Below are 19063 nucleotides of genomic sequence, written 5' to 3' on the forward strand. Positions count from 1 at the left end.
CAAAAAGTAAATCAATTAATGCTTTTATCGAAGCTTACAAAAAGGCATGTTTGAATACGGGATTAAGTCCTGAAAGTTTTACAAAATTGGAAATTCAGCTTTAAACGACATCGTAACTTTTTAACAAAGCATTGAATTTTATTTTACATTAATTAATATAGCTTGTTAATTTTTCATACATACGAATGTAAGCTATGTAATTTTAAGAAAGGTATATTGTACTTAAATATGGTTTTGATTTGACTTTTTATTAAAATGTAAGAAAATCAACAAGACGGGTAGTCAAATAAATTATAATTTTAAGTAAAGGTAAGGACCTAAAAGGGTCGTGTAAATTGATTTGTCTCTCAGTGGGTCTGGGGGATCGGTAGCAAAATCAAAGGTACGATTTTTATATTACTATGATATTTACTGTGTTAATGTATAATAATATAATGTGATTTACATGAAATAAATATACTCAGTGATGTGTATGTTTTGTTTTATTTAAAAAAAAGAATAGTAAATGTTAACACGAATTACTAGTAAACCTATGAAAACGAATATTTATTTAATTTCACAATAAATAATAATTCGTTACACCACAACGCAAAATAATAAAAAGATATGAAAATCTTTATCTAAATGCCTTGAAAATATTCTCTTTGTTAAAATATACATTTTGTTCGACGAAAACAATTTAGGTTTTGTAAGTATTTTTGATACCTTTTTGTAACGTTCCCTGCCGGTTGTTTCAAGTTTTCATATTCTGAATGAAATGTTTCGAATAATAAATATAATCTTACAAGCTATCTCGTTACAATATTGGCTATACGATAAGGTTGTAGATCAAAGAGTACTAGGTTTAAATTCCGGGTCGAGCCGAAGCGTCGAGAAAAAGTTTCTTAGGCCCAGAATTTGTGGGTTTGCAGCTGCAGCGTTCAAAGTGGTCCTGCGGTTGTAATCTCTCCTTCATCGGTTGGTCGAGTTGAATTGCCATTAGATTATTCCTTTAGTCGGAATAGACATTGTGCTATGTGCACTTTGTTCGCGCCCATATCGTCTGCCTGTGCAGTCGGCTTACCGGAATTATCACCTGGCTGTAATAGTTACACTACATATTGACTCAATATTTATTTCTACTCTTGTTATACTTCATTTCTATCAATGTTACAGAACTGTTATGAAAATCTAATGTTACATAGTTTTTTTACCTTATAACTCGTAATTTTGTTTGTATGCGAGAAATACGGGGAAGTTTATGTAGAAAGTTTTAATTAGATAGTGTTGAGGCAACTATGAACAACGATCTGACGAAAAACAATAAAACAGCGCAATACAAACTTTGTTTCCAAATATGCTTTTAGCAACAAATACTATTTGCTTGAAAAACCTTAATCATTTTATGAATTATTGTAACGATTTTGCTTCTGCTAACTGTATCCGTCTATATCCTGTGAAGTACAGTAAACCCTACAATACAAATTTTTTTTTCGCTCTTCAATTTAAACCATATATTTATATTAGTGTTTGCCTGCGGCTTCGCTTGCGTGTTAGGGGGAGAAGTTGGTGTTAGATGTAAAAAAGTAAAGTCGTTTCAGTGGCTTAGCCGTGAAAACGTAAAAGACAGGCAGGGTTACTTTCGAATTTGTAATATTAGTATAGATTATTCCGCAATTACAACGATGTTATTATTGTGTATATAATATATGTTAAAATGAAACTGCTTAACAGCACAAATTGTAAAATAATTGTAAAATATTCTTATATTTTAACATAATGATCGCAAACATATTTAAATGCCATTTTGTCAACGATTGAAATCCCAAATTATATTTCACTTTATAGGCCTTTGAGTAAAAGTTAGCTCCGAATTTGCCAGCCCAATCTAAATCTCGTTTAATCTAAAATATATATATACACTTATAATTTTGTATATATCCTATGACACTATACAAGAACATGTCGATTGAGGTATCGCTGAACCTTAATCACCGTAGGAGTACGAAACTTAGATTTTAACTTAGGTTTCTACGACGAAGGCACTAAGTAAGTGTTAAAAAGTAACTGGTAAAAAGAGCTTAATTCAAGCATAGGTATGGAAATACATTGTTGATATGATATTTAGAAAGATTAACTATCAATAATCTAAAATCGTTTACTCTTTTTATTTGTCGATACATTTTTAACCAAAAATCTTGTCGGGTCAAAACATCAGATGAATATTTTTCGAAAAGGCTTTTCATATATCAACCTATGTAAATATAAGAAAGTCGAAATACCGAAGTTTTCATTTAAAATCCGTAGCTTGACATAATTCCACCAAACAACAAACCAGTTCGATAAACAAACTGCTACGGGAAAAGTAATAAAGTTAAAATGTTTCACCACGAAAGTATTTTAACGATATATAACGGATCCTGCGATAGCTATATTGCCAATTTCCTCTCCCTTCACAAATACAAAGAGTACGTTTGTTGTACAACTATGAATAGTGACCCAACAGTGATGACAAATTTAAGTGACGAATAGTTTTAAATTGAGGTTTCAATTATAATAATTTCTCAATAACCAGATCAATGATTTTCACGTTACTGCTTATATAATATTATTATTATAAAAATTCCAACGGATAATCTTGTGAGCAAATATTGTTAGTTGTTGTTTGACTTCGTTTCGCTAGAATAAAGGCATTTCATGTCTTCTGTGGAAATAAAACAAAAAATATTATATATATTAAATTACATTTGATACAAAATATTTTTATCAAATAACGTCTCTTATAGGCACGGAACATCTATCGCATTAGAAGCAAAAACGTCATAATTGCGCACAAAAGCCTCAAGAACTCCTTTGAATTGAAAGCTATCATGACCAAATAGTTCCATTAAAACCTGTCCTAGACAAGACTGGTATGCACGAGTCACTTATTACCTTAATGTATTAAATAGGTATCAAATAAATAATATTATTAATCTTTTTCATAATTTACACACAACTTTTGTGAATTCCAGTTCGAAATATAAAATTCTGTCGTAAGGTCTGTATAATTTAAATAAAAATTATTAACTTAAGACTAATAGAACAAAATTACACCCAAGTTAATAATTGCAACCAAAAGCCACAAAGTATTTTTACGAAGAACATAACGCTACCACACGAACTTTCATACACTACTATTTCATCCCCATGTAGATTTTAAATTTTTTTTCGAAATTTTAAATATGCTGTATCAAATGTTTATTTACTTCTTAAAAAGTATCTAGTGTCTTGATAAAAAATTTCATGGTTTTATCTTCGACAATGACGTATTTCGCCTTAAGCCTTCCGCCTTTATAATATTAGTAGGGATTAATGTTATTGTATTAAAGTTTTAAGAATAAGTACGTTAGTGTTACATACTTGGTTGACGATGTATTCGTGAAGCGACGAATGAGTTTTATATTATAGATTCTCGATTTGTATTGGTGGAAATTTCAACATAAACTTTTCGATGCAAGTGTTTTTTCTACATTTTTTTTTTTTTTATAGAATAGGAAGGCGGACGAGCATAAGGGCCACCTGATGGGAAGTGGTCACCAAACGCCCTTAGACATTGGCATTGTACGAAATGTCAACCATCGCTTATAGCCAATGCGCCACCAACCTTGGGAACTAAGATTTTATGTCCCTTGTGCCTGTAATTACACTGGCTCACTCACCCTTCAAACCGGAACACAACAATAACAAGTACTGCTGTTTTGCGGTAGAATATCTGATGAGTGGGTGGTACCTACCCAGACGAGCTTGCACAAAGCTCTACCACCAGTATAATTATTTAATAACATTTGTAAAAAGTCTTAATATTGTACTTTTTTTACCGAATCACGTAAGGAATGGTAGTTCGATTGCTAAGAAACTTTCGTATGATTTTAGTTTGTAGTTTTTTTTTTTTATATATAATAGGAAGGCGGACGAGCATACGAGGCCACCTGATGGTAAGTGGTCACCAAACGCCCTTAGACATTGGCATTGTAAGAAATGTCAACCATCGCTTACATAGCCATTGCGCCACCTAGGGAACTATGATTTTATGTCAATTGTGCCTGTAATTACACTGGCTCACTCACCCTTCAAACCGGAACACAACAATAACAAGTACTGCTGTTTTGCGGTAGAATATTTGAAAAAAAACGTCATTTTTAAATGGTTTGTTTTTCCATATTACAAATAATAGAATTGGTGAAAATAAAACCATATTTAGAAGAAGGAAACACGCGCTGTTTCGATCCAATAAATTCTGTTACAAGCGGAAATTAAACGTACGATACAAACATGAAGATTACTACATTTGTTATATAATAGTTATATAACTAACGCCTATTTATCTTCATTGAGTGAGTTTGTTCCGTAAAACATAAAAACTTTTCGTTTATTTGTAGTTCAAAATGACACTTCGCTCACCTCGAAATAGGAATTGGCTTGCAGTGCACAAAAAAAACCTATCTTGTAGTATCTATGATATATAAAGTGTCTATGATATATTTATTTATATGGAATATTGTTTGCAAACATATTTGTTTATTTATATACTCATTTCATTGTATATTTTTGTGTCCCATATAATTAAATAGATGCGTCAAGTCCAGCAATATCCATAAACATCTCGATGCTTACCCTTATCGCATTAAGTAATTACTTAATACCGCCTAATGTATTATGAGGTTGAGTTTAATAAGTTGTACAACTTGTACCGAATTTATTCGTCGTATTTACAAGCTCGCTTGAAAACATATTGAAATTGAGAATTAAAAAGTAAATATAAATGCGTGTTTTCAAATCAATTGCTCATCGTGAAGCTGGCAGAAATTACGTTTTGTATAATGTAGTTAGAAACAAACAAAGATTACATTTTACAGTGGCTTATAATGGTAATATTTTATTAAAAGGCTAATAAAATACTAAAATATTTTTTAACGTTTTCTATATTCAAATAGGTAGGCAGTCTGAAAATTAGACTACCTGATAGTAAATGGTCACAGCCACCCATCGAAATCGACACTGTAAAGAAAATTGAATCCAATTGTTACATCGTCAATGCGACCCTTTGAACGTTTACATTGGTTTTAGTAAATAATCTGCCCTACTTGCAATATTACTACTCATATACGTTTTTATACTATCCATTAATAGTTTTCCGTAACTTAAAGCCAAAAGGTTATAACTACGTTTTCGAGTGGTACTAGAACGGTCTCCGATGATAGGCTTTGAGTAGGTATAGGTAAGGGAGGGTGTATGCTGCACTTTTACCTTAGCGTTACTCAAATCACAAGCGCAAGGCCAGTGGAAAATAGTGGCTCTACGACATCGAAGTAGCTTATTGAAGCTTGAATCAAGGGTTGGTAGCAGCAAAGATTCAAGGAAAGATTACTATGGAATGTAAATCTGTACTCGGGTAATATCTGCTTCTCCAATATATTTAGTTTTAATTTCAAATGAATTTAATCCCCGGATAAATTTGGTTATGCCAATGTGACGGTGACTCTAAAACACACAGATTGACAAATAAGCCACAGTCTCAATGATGGAAAGAAAAAGTCAATGTAACGGCACATTTCGATAAACATATTTATTACATATTTATCTTACATCGCCTATGTCTATTCTATGGGGGGTGGTTCACCATCAGTTGGCCCATTTGCCAGCATACCTTTACAGTACCTTATTTCCTTTTCATATTTTATTTTATTTTTTACATTTTGAAATGCTTTTTTTTTGAGTAAATAAATAATAAAAAGCTAACTATTAAATAAATTTTCAAATCACATACATTATTTCTGAAATTGACTGATGAATTCGTGATATAACGGTGGTACATAATATAAAACGGTGGTAGTGTTTTGTGTAGGTTAAATACCTCTTTGCAACTTCTCTGCCTCTCTTCGACTTTACTATCAAATAAAATATTGTCTTCTTTACTGTCATTGAAAAACATTGGGTCGATAGTAGTTTAGTAGGACTGCAGACATGCAAGTAGGTCATCAGATGGTAAGTGTTCACCAGCACACATGCCTTCCATCGTCAATGCGCCACCAACCTTAAAAACTTAGACGTAGTTCGATACACAACCACTGCTTAGTAATGTTTCTTCACGGTAGAATATAATATGATGAGCGGTACCTATCCAGACGAGCTTTGCACAAAGTGATACCACCATATAATATCATATTTAAGCCCGTGTTTTGCGGCGTGTTTATGATTTATGAAGTAGTTTTTACTTTTACTTGCCAATGTGTCTAGGGTAAAAGGCTCTTTCATTCAGTCAAGTGCCCCGATTCTAAAATTAATCAAAAAAAAAAATAACAAAAAAAAAGAAAAGTACAAGAAAAAGTGTCAAGGAAGATGTTCTCAAGATCTGAGAATGTATCAAGTGCTGGTTCGCAGCTCAGCCCGACAAATCCTTCGAAGATTGTTAAATTGTGCTCCAATATAGCTTACTCGAATATAAATGATAATTGATTTGATTTATATTTTATTTTTGGAGCACAAGTTCAAAATTGAGATTTGCTAAACTTACATTTAAAACTTAAAATCTTATAGAATAATGTCAATTTTTGATTTGGTGGTAGGTGATTTGTATAAGCACTAGTCTAGCCCTGGCCTAGCAGTTTCTCTAAGTTAAGAGACGAGCTCTTATCCTATTGGGTATACTCATCATTTGTTCATATATAAACAGCACTAAATTGTATTTTGTGTTACGATTTTAAGGCTGAGTCAGAATACAGAAATAAGACATAACTACTTATTTCTAAATGTTAGTGGCGTATTGGTGATGTAACGCATGGTTAATATTTCTTACAACGCTAATGCCGATATAACATCAGGTGGCTCATTTACAAGTTTTTTTTGTTTTTTTTTTTTATAGAATAGGAAGGCGGACGAGCATATGGGCCTGATGGAAAGTTGTCACCAACGCCCATAGACATTGGCATTGTAAGAAATGTTAACCATCGCTTACATCACCAACCGTGCATGTGCAACCGAACTTGGGAACTAAGATGTTATGTCCCTTGTGCCTGTAATTATGCTGGCGCACTCACCCTTCAAACCGGAACACAACAATATCAAGTACTGCTGTTTTGCGGTAGAATATCTGATGAGTGGGTGGTACTTACCCAGACGAGCTTGCACAAAGCTCTACCACCAGTAAAACCCTACCTATAAGAAATAATAAAAAATCAATATATTAACAGTCTTTATTTATATAATAATTTAAGCATTAGTTGTAAGACACGGAACTTCACCAAATAAAAGTAACTTCATGTATGCAGTGGTTCACCACTACGAGTTAAAGAACTCCTCTCATTATTTCCGGGCTGATGGACACATGTGGCAATGTTTCATTCGACACGTGCATTCTCGTGATGATGATTTCCTTTACCACCGACGTAAATTATAAGCTAAAATTAAGCATTTGAAGTTTCAATGGCACTTTCCCGAGTTTGAACCTACGATAATGGGCTTGAGGGCACTGGGTCATCGGGTCTTAAATGTTTATTATTGGTACTACATTTTAGAGCATAATATATTGAGTATACACAATGCGACGCGTTGCAATTAACACCAGCCAGGCTTAGTGCACACGAAAGCAATAAAATCTAAACTTGACATATTTAGTGTAAACAACACAGCAAAATCATTACATTGCTACTGTCACATATCTATGATGACGTATTAAACATATCTTGAATTAGGTGAATAATCAATCAAAATTGAGTCGAGAGGACCCAATGGTTAGAACACGTGAATCTTAACCGATGATTGCGGGTTCAAACCAAAACATGCACAAATGAGTTTTCATGCGCTTATAATTATCTCGAGCTCGGTGGTAAAGGAAAACTTGCATGTATCTAATTTCACTGAAATTCTGCTACATGGAGCGTGGCGGTACAAGCTCCAAGTCTTCTCAAAGAATGAGGAGGCCTTAGCACAACATTGGGACGTTTACAGGCTATTACTTCAGTTGAATCAATCAGAAAAATATTCTTACTATATTTAGATTTATATAAAAGCTAATTCTAAAATCTATGAAATATATTTCGGTTCGACAAAAATAATGCATAATACTCTCTGATATTTATTTCCTATCTAACCTAGATTTAGGCGACTAAATCACTAATCTAAACTACACTACTGACTAAAATAAATAAAGTAGCGCTTTGTCTCTCTATAAAAAACTTTGAGTATTAACATTTATGGAATTTAATAATATGACATAGTTTCTAAATAATAAATTATAACACGATATTATAGCAATAACGTACTTTGTTGCCTTTGCGTTTCTGCTCAGCGAATATGCTTAATAGAATTAATACTTCTTAATTTTTGAGCGTTATTAATAATAAAATAATATATATAACGGATAAAACATAAGATGCCTGTAAGTATAATCAATAATTCTAAATTAATAATTATTAAATATGAAATGAATGCAAAGCGAATTTATTAATTAAATAGTAATCTTCGTGATTGATAGAACAATTTGTTCGTCATTTCAGATACTTACAGAAATCGTGAAAGAATAGGATTGTGACAGTGGAAAGTATCGTAGTGGTTTATATCAGGGTGATGGAGTACGCATGTGCATTTTATCCCGGAGGGTAGTCTGGATAGTTGCACGAGAAGGTAATAAATAAAAGTTTTCGTAGAAAGCGGAGTTATTTTATAAAGTAAACGCGGCCTTTAGAAACGTAAATAAAAAACTATACTGCACTGCATAATTCAGAGACAGTAAAGCTTTGTTTGATTATTTCATAGGTATTTTTTAATAACTTTCATTCATCGGTTTAAGTAAATAAACATAACAGTGAGAGATCAATCTGGAAATAACGGCATACCTAACTAAAATTACTTTGTGACATTATTCAAATTTATAGAATAAAAACAAGTTACCCCTTTTTTGAGTTTTTGTGATAACAAAGAATTGATTTATTATCACCTTACAAATGTCACGCTTGTTGTTCCCGTAGATATGCCAAAATAAATATTTCGTTTACTTCTCGTCAGTTTACGCCCTACGATATCCTCAACAAGGAAAACAGCCATAATTTATATCAGCTGAAGCGAGGACGGATTTAACTGCTAACACTGACATATCTGTTCAGATTCACATTACTATTCGTGTTCGTATACAACATTAATTTCGTTGTAATCATATTTATATTAGCGTGTGCGTGTTATTTGCTGTTAAACTTTGATAGAATATAATGAAATAAGTTTTTTAATAAAAAATTGTTGCAAAAGGTACAGTTTTAACAAGTGATTAAGGTTATATTTTATTATACGTAAGTAGATCTATTAGAAACGGATTATTTTGTTATTGTTTCGATCAATAATAAAACTGAAACACTGATAGCTCTTTATGTATTCTTATTAACGTATGGTGTTTATTAATTCATAAAATTTATTTAACAATAAGTAACTCAAACAAATTTATATAAATAAGGATACAAAAATATGAGATCAATAGATACATGTTAAAATGTGAACCCAATTACTGAACAAAACATGCACCAGAATAGTTTCGACAACATTCATTAAAATTCATTAATTAAACTAACAAAACTGAATTATAAATTGCATTTACTGATTATTATTAAATACTAAATTATTTATTTGATAATATTTGTAATACTGTTGTGATAAAAACAACAACTGATTAATCTTTGTTATTTTAAAAAAAAATATGTTACAAGGGTGTTTAAGCAAAAAAAACGACTATTTATATATATTTTAACCATTCTTGCTTCTATGTTGATAAACAATGTAATAATTAATTAATCTTAATTCTTATTTATCGTTTTATCGATTACCGTATAAATATAACGTAAAATAATATGTATGTAAAAATAACATCAATTTAATTAAAAAGCATTAACTAAATTTCTCATCATATACATACATGAAATATATTACGAACATATTATACATGAAACATATGTTGAATATATTACATAAACTCAATCTAATACATAAATTTATCTATTTGCAGATCATCTCAGACATACGGGGACAGAATAATATGTAATAAATCGCTGGACGGTGATCGTTTATATTACTTCGCCTAAGCGGCAGCGAACGACCTAAACCACCGAGACCATGGGCAAGAAGAACTCAAAACTAAAGCAAGACACGATCGACAGGCTGACTAATGCAACATACTGTAAGTAGAAACATTAACAGTTATCATTAGCCGTAATGAGAGAAGATATTTAATAATATCGTATGGAAATGTTATTATTAATCCAAGAGTTTCTTTGTTAGTCGTACTCAATACAATAGAAATGCTAAACGCGTCGGATCGACCAAAATTCCTGAAGGATCATTAGTACAAACAGTAGTAATAAAGTTGCTGGCTTCTTGTATATGGAACAAAGACTCTCTTTATCTAATACCTATTGTTAGAGTGGGACCAAAATAGTTCTCCCTGTGGAAATTACGTTTGCGTAGCATTTGCCAGCGCAGAATGGGGGACTTTGCAAATTGCGCATTTGAACCGACTAAAGCCTCCTTTACGACAAGTGGCATTATAAGTAGATATCGATTCATCAACTGCCGCTTTTAGTGTTTAGTCATTAAAAATCGTTAAACAATCAAAATAAATTAGGATTTCTGTGAAAAACTTGTTAAAGAATTATCATAAGTTGTAACATGAATGGCAAATAAAACTCACAATCTCTGAATCCGATTCGAAATTTGTTTAATTAACATATTATACAAGTAAAAATTTTGCCTTTCCTTTGCCTTTCCGAATCTTTAAAGTTAAAGGAAATTTCACTATTTCGGACTAAGATACTTAACTAGAAATTTTAGTCACGTCTGTCTGTGACCCTAAGCCGTACAATGACTGCAGTAAACGTTCCGAAATACAATTTTGCAAGATATATAAAGTTTTATAGAGTGTATATACGCAAAAATATCTATTGACTAACCAGAGTAATACAATTTTTTTTTAAATTGTCAGCATCATAATACTACATGAATAACACAATGACTATTGAAGTACATAATAAGACGGTCTCTGTCACTAAGTAGACAGATCAACTAACAAGCTTATGACATATAGCAATATGCTAGAGTGGTGCGTAATATACACACAATGGTTTTTAGAGTTAGAACTCTATCTTGGTCAAAACTACTTTTAACCAACAGAACTAGTTAAAACAATTTATGGCTAAAGACATAAGTTAGATTTGTCTGACTGTATGTCATTTTTTAGATGACGCGCTTACGATATGAAAGTAATCAGTCAAAAGCACGTTTGAACGAGTTTCCGGCTACAAATACTTTTGACCGGGTATTATATCTGACTGTATCATATAGTACATGAATTGTTGATTTTACCCTCCAATCACGAATAAAAAACATCACGCTGAAAACCAATTTAAATGGTGTAAAAAAATTAAAACCAACTTCAATAGTAATAACAGAAAAAATATAAAAAAATTTGCTCAATTGGGTATTTTTTATTAAAAGATTTGTTAGTACAACGACATCTGAATCCGGTGCCAAGCTCTTAAAGACTTTTAAACCTTTTTTTATTCATTTAGGTTCAGGGTTAGAGCGCCACTCGCAAGCAAAAATTTTCGCGTCGAACTAGTAACCTTTTTTTAAAAGTCAGTTGACGATTTGCGTCACAATAAAGAAGCGTGGAAGACAATATTTTAAACCTTGCTAGATTTTTAGAAAATCGGATTAAAAATCGAATATATATATATATATATATATATATATAGACATATTTCATACATTACTTTCTAGTCTTGTAAAATTTAATTAAAATACTATTTAAATATTAATTAGAGAAGAATTAAGAAAATATTTCATCATCTTATCAGTCTCAATGAATTATATTGTATTGTATTGTAGCCGAGATAGTCTAGTGGTTAGAACGCGTGAATTATGCCACATGTGTATTCTACTACGCCCACATTGGAGCAGCGTGATAGAATAAGCTCCAAACCTTCTCCTCATAAGAGACAGGAGGCCTTAGACCAGCCAGCCAGCCCAGCAGTAGGATATTAACAGGCTATTACTGTGATGTATCGTAAAGAAGAAAATTATCCGAATAATTCCCGGTTGTACCTGCGACTATTTATAGTTTACCAGCCTTTATACCGCTGTTATTGAGAAGTATTTCAAATATCACGCCATTGAAAATCTAATGCAAAAATCGTAACCATCACGGTGTAGTTGTTTTAAAATTGTTCTCACACAACTAAAAAATCAAAAATATTCCTTAATCCAATTATGTTTTTTTTTATTATTTGCCTGATATAAGAGGATAATAATAAAAAAACATAATCAGATTAAGGATTAACAAATTAAATAATTTTTCTGTTCATTATGCTTGGATCTACAAAGTAAATATCTGAATTTTATAAAATGATAGTAGGTTTTCTGGTGCTATATAATATTAATAATAGCGTCGGTAGTTGCATGGCAGAATTAATCTCTAACAAAGTAGCTCTTCTCCCCCAACACTGTGTAATTTATGACTTTGCTTTGTCTGGCAATTAATGTAACAGCGACAATACCGTGATTCATGAAATTCCTGTGCGTGCTGAACGCCAATAAAATGAATGGCACGCCTCCCGCAGCAAAACTTCCCCGCACCTTCATAAAAAAATCCTCAACTCCAGTGATGTTGAATTCCTCAAAATACAATTTCGTACATATAGTCCTTGCTATCTGTAGTTGCAATTAGAGCGGTTTTTTTTTTTGACTATAATAATTTATGTCATTTAATAACACACGTATCAATATAATAGCATATCACCATTTCGTTTTGCTTTCTGCTGTTTTTTAACGATAGATATAAAGATACGGTTTAATTTTACCAATATTTGGCAAGATATTTTAGACTCTTATGAAGCAAACCAATTTTTTCTTAGAAGGCTATACATAGGTATACTTGTAAGAGATAAAATTTGTCATTGAAGAACTTTATTTATTTCATGGGAGACCTTAGTAATGCGCAACGTTATTATACAAGTATAGAACACATAATATATTCATAAAATAATATGACAATGTCCCATAGTTATTTTTATCCAACTAACTACCTTCGGCTCCTTCGCTAATAGATTTTAAAAAAAAACTTATAACTTTTGTTATAAAAAAACAAGGGATGTTTAATCTACTTTATTGAGTGATAAATTATTGACTTTATATTTATAATTATAATTGTCATATAATACTTTTTTATGCGACTAAATATTTGAATAATACGCTTTTTCCCGAAATTACTATATTGTAGCGTTATTTATAACTTACACTACAATTTCCTAATCGTTACATAAAATACTGATTGAATGATGTAATTTAGATTTATATCTCAATTAATAGCGTTCATTTGGGAATGGCACTCTTCGTATTTTGATGTAATTGCGAGTTCGAAACTTAGCTTTATGGGCTAGTTTAGTAAAGAAGTTTGTCAGTCGGCGCCACTACGGCTACGTAACATTAGCAAAGACGCGGTGACCTACAGAACGCTCACTTTGTAACAATGTTAACCTATCAACACGAAGTATGTCGCTGGAAGTTTTTCGAGTTAAAATAAGTTACAACAACATCTCCACCGAGCGTTGTTGTCTATGAACGTCTGTTGGACGACAATGTATGCTTACGAATTCGATTCCTTACGGTTGCATGCTGAGTATAACAATGCAATTGCATACACATATATAATAATAATAATAACGTACTGGTGGAAGGGCTTTGTGCAAGCTCGTCTGGGTAGGTACCACCCACTCATCAGATATTCTACCGCAAAACAGTATTGTTTTTTAAAAAAAATATCAAAAAACCCCTTTACATACAAACGTAGCTATGTTTGTTTTAACAATTGGTTACAAGAATTACCTATAATAAAGATCTAAGGCCATAAATAATTTTCGCATTGCAGGTTAATTAAAACCTTAGGAACCTTAGTAGGAAGCACCCTGTAGAGATTTTATGATTTTAAATTTAGTAAAAATTGGTATTGTTGTGTTCCGGTTTGAAGGGTGAGTGAGCCAGTGTAATTACAGGCACAAGGGACATAAAATCTTAGTTCCCAAGGTTGGTGGCGCATTGCCTATGTAAGCGATGGTTGACATTTCTTACAATGCCAATGTCTAAGGGCGTTTGGTGACCACTTACCATCAGGTGGCCCATATGCTCGTCCGCCTTCCTATACCATAAAAAAAATTCAATAAACATTCCAGCTAGTATTAGATACAATCGCAAATTTTAGTTTAAACTAAACTATGGAATGTTACGCGCTTTATTTTAGAATTAATGATTTATAATTTAAAATTTATTAAATAGATGTATTAAAAACATAATCCGTTGACATTTTTATAAGATATATTAGGAAATTGTAAAAGTATTAAACATATAATAAATATACCGCTTTTTATAGACAAATATAAATAGGATTTCCTAAAAACGGACAATCAGAAGAAAGGGATACCTGATTGCTACGATGGCCTGAGTTACTTATATTATATACATATATAATATACGTAATATATATTTTTTAGATTCAAAACATACTTTACAACTCCTGACCCGAACCCAATTAAAAAAAAACTCGCAATTACACTTTAAAAAAATCTTTATTTTTTATATATTTACTAATGAACTTTGAGCATTAGAAAAATATATAAATGTTTGTGTAAATTTAGGTCAACATCGCAATCGCCTCATAGAACACATATTAGCAAACGAATAAATAAAACGTGCATTGAGCAATATTGTACAGTTTTGGCAGCATTCGCTCCCTTAAAAATTCACTATTGCCAACATTCTGAAAACTCCTTTTCATTCTTCAATGGTTGTTTAAGTTTATTTATTATTTTTTATTAAGTCAAATTTTAAAAATTTTATAGCGACTATATAAACAAATTGAACTAACTGAACAAAAGAAAATATGTTTTGTTTCGTTTAAGAGAAAATTTAGTTAGACTTTTTTCAGATTTGGATAGGGTTCAGTTTATTTGTATAGTCGTCTTAAAATAATATAATATTTTTGTTGTCGGTATACAACATTTGTTTTTTGGTTTATTGTTACGAAGTGTTTATTAAATATACTTTATCACTAACTTAAAAGATTAATAAAAACGTCTTTTTTCATGTTTGGATTCTTAATCCGTGGTATAGACTTTGGTATCCAAAAAGCCGAGATGACCCAGTGGTAAGAACGCGTGAATATTAACCGATCGTCGGTTCAAGCCCGGGCAAGCACCACTGAATTTTCATGTGCTTAATTTGTGATTTTAATTCATTTTGTGCTTTACGGTGAAGGAAAACATCGTGAGAAAACCTGCACGTGTCTAATGTCACTGAGATTCTGCCGCATGTGTATTCCATCAACCTGCATTGGAGCAGCGTGATAGAATAAGCTCCAAATCTTCTCCTTATAAAGGGAGAGGAGGCCTTAGCCCAGCAGTGGGCCATTCACAGACTGTTACCTATTCTTTATCCAAACTAATATTATAAATGCAATAGTGAGTTTGTTTTTTACGCTTTCAATTCTTTCACGCTTTTTATTCACATGATCATTATGAAACTTTGCATACACGTTTTCAGAGATACAGAAACGGACATAGACAGAACACGTGTGCCACTCCCATGCCTGAGAAGTCACGGGTGGAAAGTAATTATATAACCAGCGAGCCGCCCCGATTTCATCCGGGTTGAAAAATTTATCTTAGTAAACAGTACGAAGGTATAATTTATTTTAAAACAAACTCATTACATGAAGTATTCTACAAAGACCTCGTGAAAAAGTTTTGTTTTTTTTTATTACATTTAGTAGGCAGACTGGCTTGTGGGCCATCTAATTAAGTGATCACTACAGTCTTATATATTGGCACTATAAGAAATATTAACCATCTTTTAAGTCACTTACGAGCCTGTAGTTACACTGGCTCACTCACTTTTTAACTGGAACACAACAATACTAAGCTTTGCGGTTTGGCGGTTGAAAATGCCCAGATGGGCTTGCACAAAGTTCTACCACCAAGTAAACCTGGTAAATACGAATAGAACATAAGAATTATCTGCGCCGGTTACTGCGCTGTCGCACTGTTGACCACCACCCTAAGTGTTTTCATAGAGTAAAAATTTAAAAAAATATATACATGAAAGTTACGAACGAACTATTCCACTGTTTTTAGCTTGCAACAAAATACAATATGTAGGTAAATAATAGACTAAGCGCAGTAATGTTCGCTCCCGATATCCACGGTTCGCTCACACCGCAGTATTTTTCGTACGTTTTGCATTATTATATCAGTCGTTCTAAACGAAAGTCCCATTCGAATAATTTAAATAGATCTATCTGTAGATCAAAGAAATTTTAAAAGTAGTATGGTAGTTTTTGAGTTTATACATTACAAACAAACATAGAAAAAATAAAATTTTACCACTTTATAATATTAGTGTGGATAAAATTCCGATTGTTCATAATCACAGTACCTATTGATTTGAAAATCATAGCAAGTAATGAAACGAACAGGGATCGAATCTTGGATATAACCCTTGGTGATAGTAATATAACCTCTTTGCTCGTTTATCCTAATGTTTTTTTTTTTACTTAATTTCAAATTTATTTTGTTTGTATTTGCCTTTTTGTTATTAATCTTTTAAAAATGTAAATTATTTAAATTAGGTACGCAGCAACGACCCCTTTTTTGGAGCTGACCTATTTTACTTCTATAGTTTCACTAAAAGCGCGACACTTTAAAGAACAGAATGCTATCGTGACTTTCAATAATAAATAAATACACCATTATGGACGTTGTGACGAATCAAAATACGCGTCGTTGCCAAGTTTCCATTTGAAAGTTATTCTTATCTTTGCATTCAAATAATAAAATGAACAAGGTTCTTCCTTTAACTAATATAATTTATTATTATATATGATGAACAAAAACTGTATTGATTCTTTTGAAATTCTTTAAATTTGTTTGATAGTACTGTCACAAGATTCAAAAAGTTGCCTTATAGTATAAGGATTAAATAGAATTATAATATTATTTTGTCTTACATAATGACAGATTAAATAACCCCCATTCTACCACTAATAGAGAATGCAACTGAATTAAATATATCTAAACAATTCCTTCTTTTGTCAAAGACCCGCAAAACATTAGGCTTAATATTTTATGCCCTGTGTGCATATAATGACATCACTTACTGACTAACCCTTCAAACAGGAACAGGAATAGAATCATGAAGAAGAATATTAATATGGTGTCATTGAACACTAACGTCTTTCTGTTCTAAGATTTTTCATTTTTTTTAAATTAAACAAGCGTTAGTTTACCTTATATATAAATTTCCATGAAGTTGCGATAAATTTGGAAAAAAGCCGAGATGGCCCAGTGGTAAGAACGCGTGAATCTTAACCGATGATCGTGGGTTCAAACCCGGGCAAGCACCACTGAATTTTCATGTGCTTAATTTGTGATTATAATTCATCTCGTGCTTTACGGTGAAGGAAAACATCGTGAGGAAACCTGCATGTGTCTAATTTCACTGAAATTCTGCCACATGTGAATTCTACCAACCCGCATTGGAGCAGCGTGGTGGAATAAGCTCCAAACCTTCTCATCAAAAAGAGGAGAGGAGGCCTTTAGCCCAGCAGTAGGACATTCACAGGCTGTTACGGTAGTTTACCTTCACATTTTAGCACACAGATGAAATATTGCCACTGAATTTTTAACCACACATACGATAAAGCTGAAATTTTGCACACATGGTGTTGAATTCAATCAAGCAACTAAATACTATTTATTTATATAGTATATAAAACAATAAAATATTTAATAACTGTTATTTTTTACTAACTACGTATAATATTATGAAAATTATTTTGAGATATAAAACTTGAAATGTTTTTAAGTCTTTTTTTTCACTAAAACTAAATTGAAGATTAATTATAGGATAAAAAGCCCTTTTAAAAAAATAACAACACCAAACAACAAGTAACAACATGTGAATGTTCCATTGCTGGGCTATAGCCTCCTCTCCTTTATTGGATCCCATTTTTGGTAGCGCATTAAAGCGAGTCTAGGAAATACTAGTAGCAGGAAATAAAAGAAATGTGACCTTCACAGGATGCATGGCACGGCGAAATTAATATAAAATATGGTGTAAAATAAATAAAAACGTATAGTTTAACTTAGTGAAATAGATAACAATATTTTTCTTATTTTACTATAATAATATATAGTATAAACGCCTATACGCCACATATAAAGGAATAGAGAGAGAGGGCCGATAGGAACATGACGTCGTGCTATGTGTCGTGATGACATACAATTCGGTCTTACCCCAAAGGCACGCAACATTGTATTATTGTGTATATTACCAATAAAACATTTTGAACAACACATAATTATTATTGTATTCGAAAATTCTTTTAACTGAACAACAGGACAATAATATTTCGAAAAGTTTTATTAAAACATTTTAAGCAATTTTTGTATTTTTTCGTATTGTATTTACTCAATATTGGCCCGTGAAACCAGAAAAAGGAGTTAATTTTCTGCTCGCTCGTTAGAAATAAATCGTACTTAGCTAAAGTAAAGTCGAAAAGGCTACTTCGGAGTTTGGTAACTTCAGAAAAACGGGATAATCCCGATTCTCATCTCACTAAAAAGTTTCTCGCAGTGGCACAATTATAATGTGGATAATTATTTTTAAATTATTATATGTAATATTATAAATTATAAGTAATATAACAATATAAAAGAACCGAAAAATACTTACTTGGGAAAACTTTATGAAATAATAATTAATAATATACAAAATTATTGTTAATTATACTATATATTAATAATCGGATACTCTTGGATTTTTTTTTATAGTATAGGAAGGTGGACGAGCATATGGGCCACCTGATGGTTAGTGGTCACCAAACGCCCTTAGACATTGGCATTGTAAGAAATGTCAACCATCGCTTACAGCCAATGCGCCACCAACCTTGGGAACTAAGATTTTATGTCCCTTATGCCTGTAATTACACTGGCTCACTCACCCTTCAAACCGGAAC

The 19063-nt window shown here is 31.9% G+C and overlaps 1 protein-coding gene across 1 annotated transcript in view; it reads left to right on the forward strand.

Moving 5' to 3' along the window:
* Positions 1 to 19063, forward strand: part of LOC126780382 (frequenin-1) — a 243516-nt gene that overhangs the window by 58985 nt on the left and 165468 nt on the right. The window contains exons 2-3 of the mRNA XM_050504844.1: positions 8517 to 8643; positions 10010 to 10180. Coding sequence (XP_050360801.1) covers positions 10117 to 10180 — 64 coding nt within the window. The 5' untranslated portion in view covers positions 8517 to 8643; positions 10010 to 10116. The remainder of the gene's footprint in view (positions 1 to 8516; positions 8644 to 10009; positions 10181 to 19063) is intronic.

This window comes from Nymphalis io, chromosome Z (assembly GCF_905147045.1).
Source record: "Nymphalis io chromosome Z, ilAglIoxx1.1, whole genome shotgun sequence".
Classification (NCBI taxonomy): Eukaryota; Metazoa; Arthropoda; class Insecta; order Lepidoptera; family Nymphalidae; genus Nymphalis; species Nymphalis io.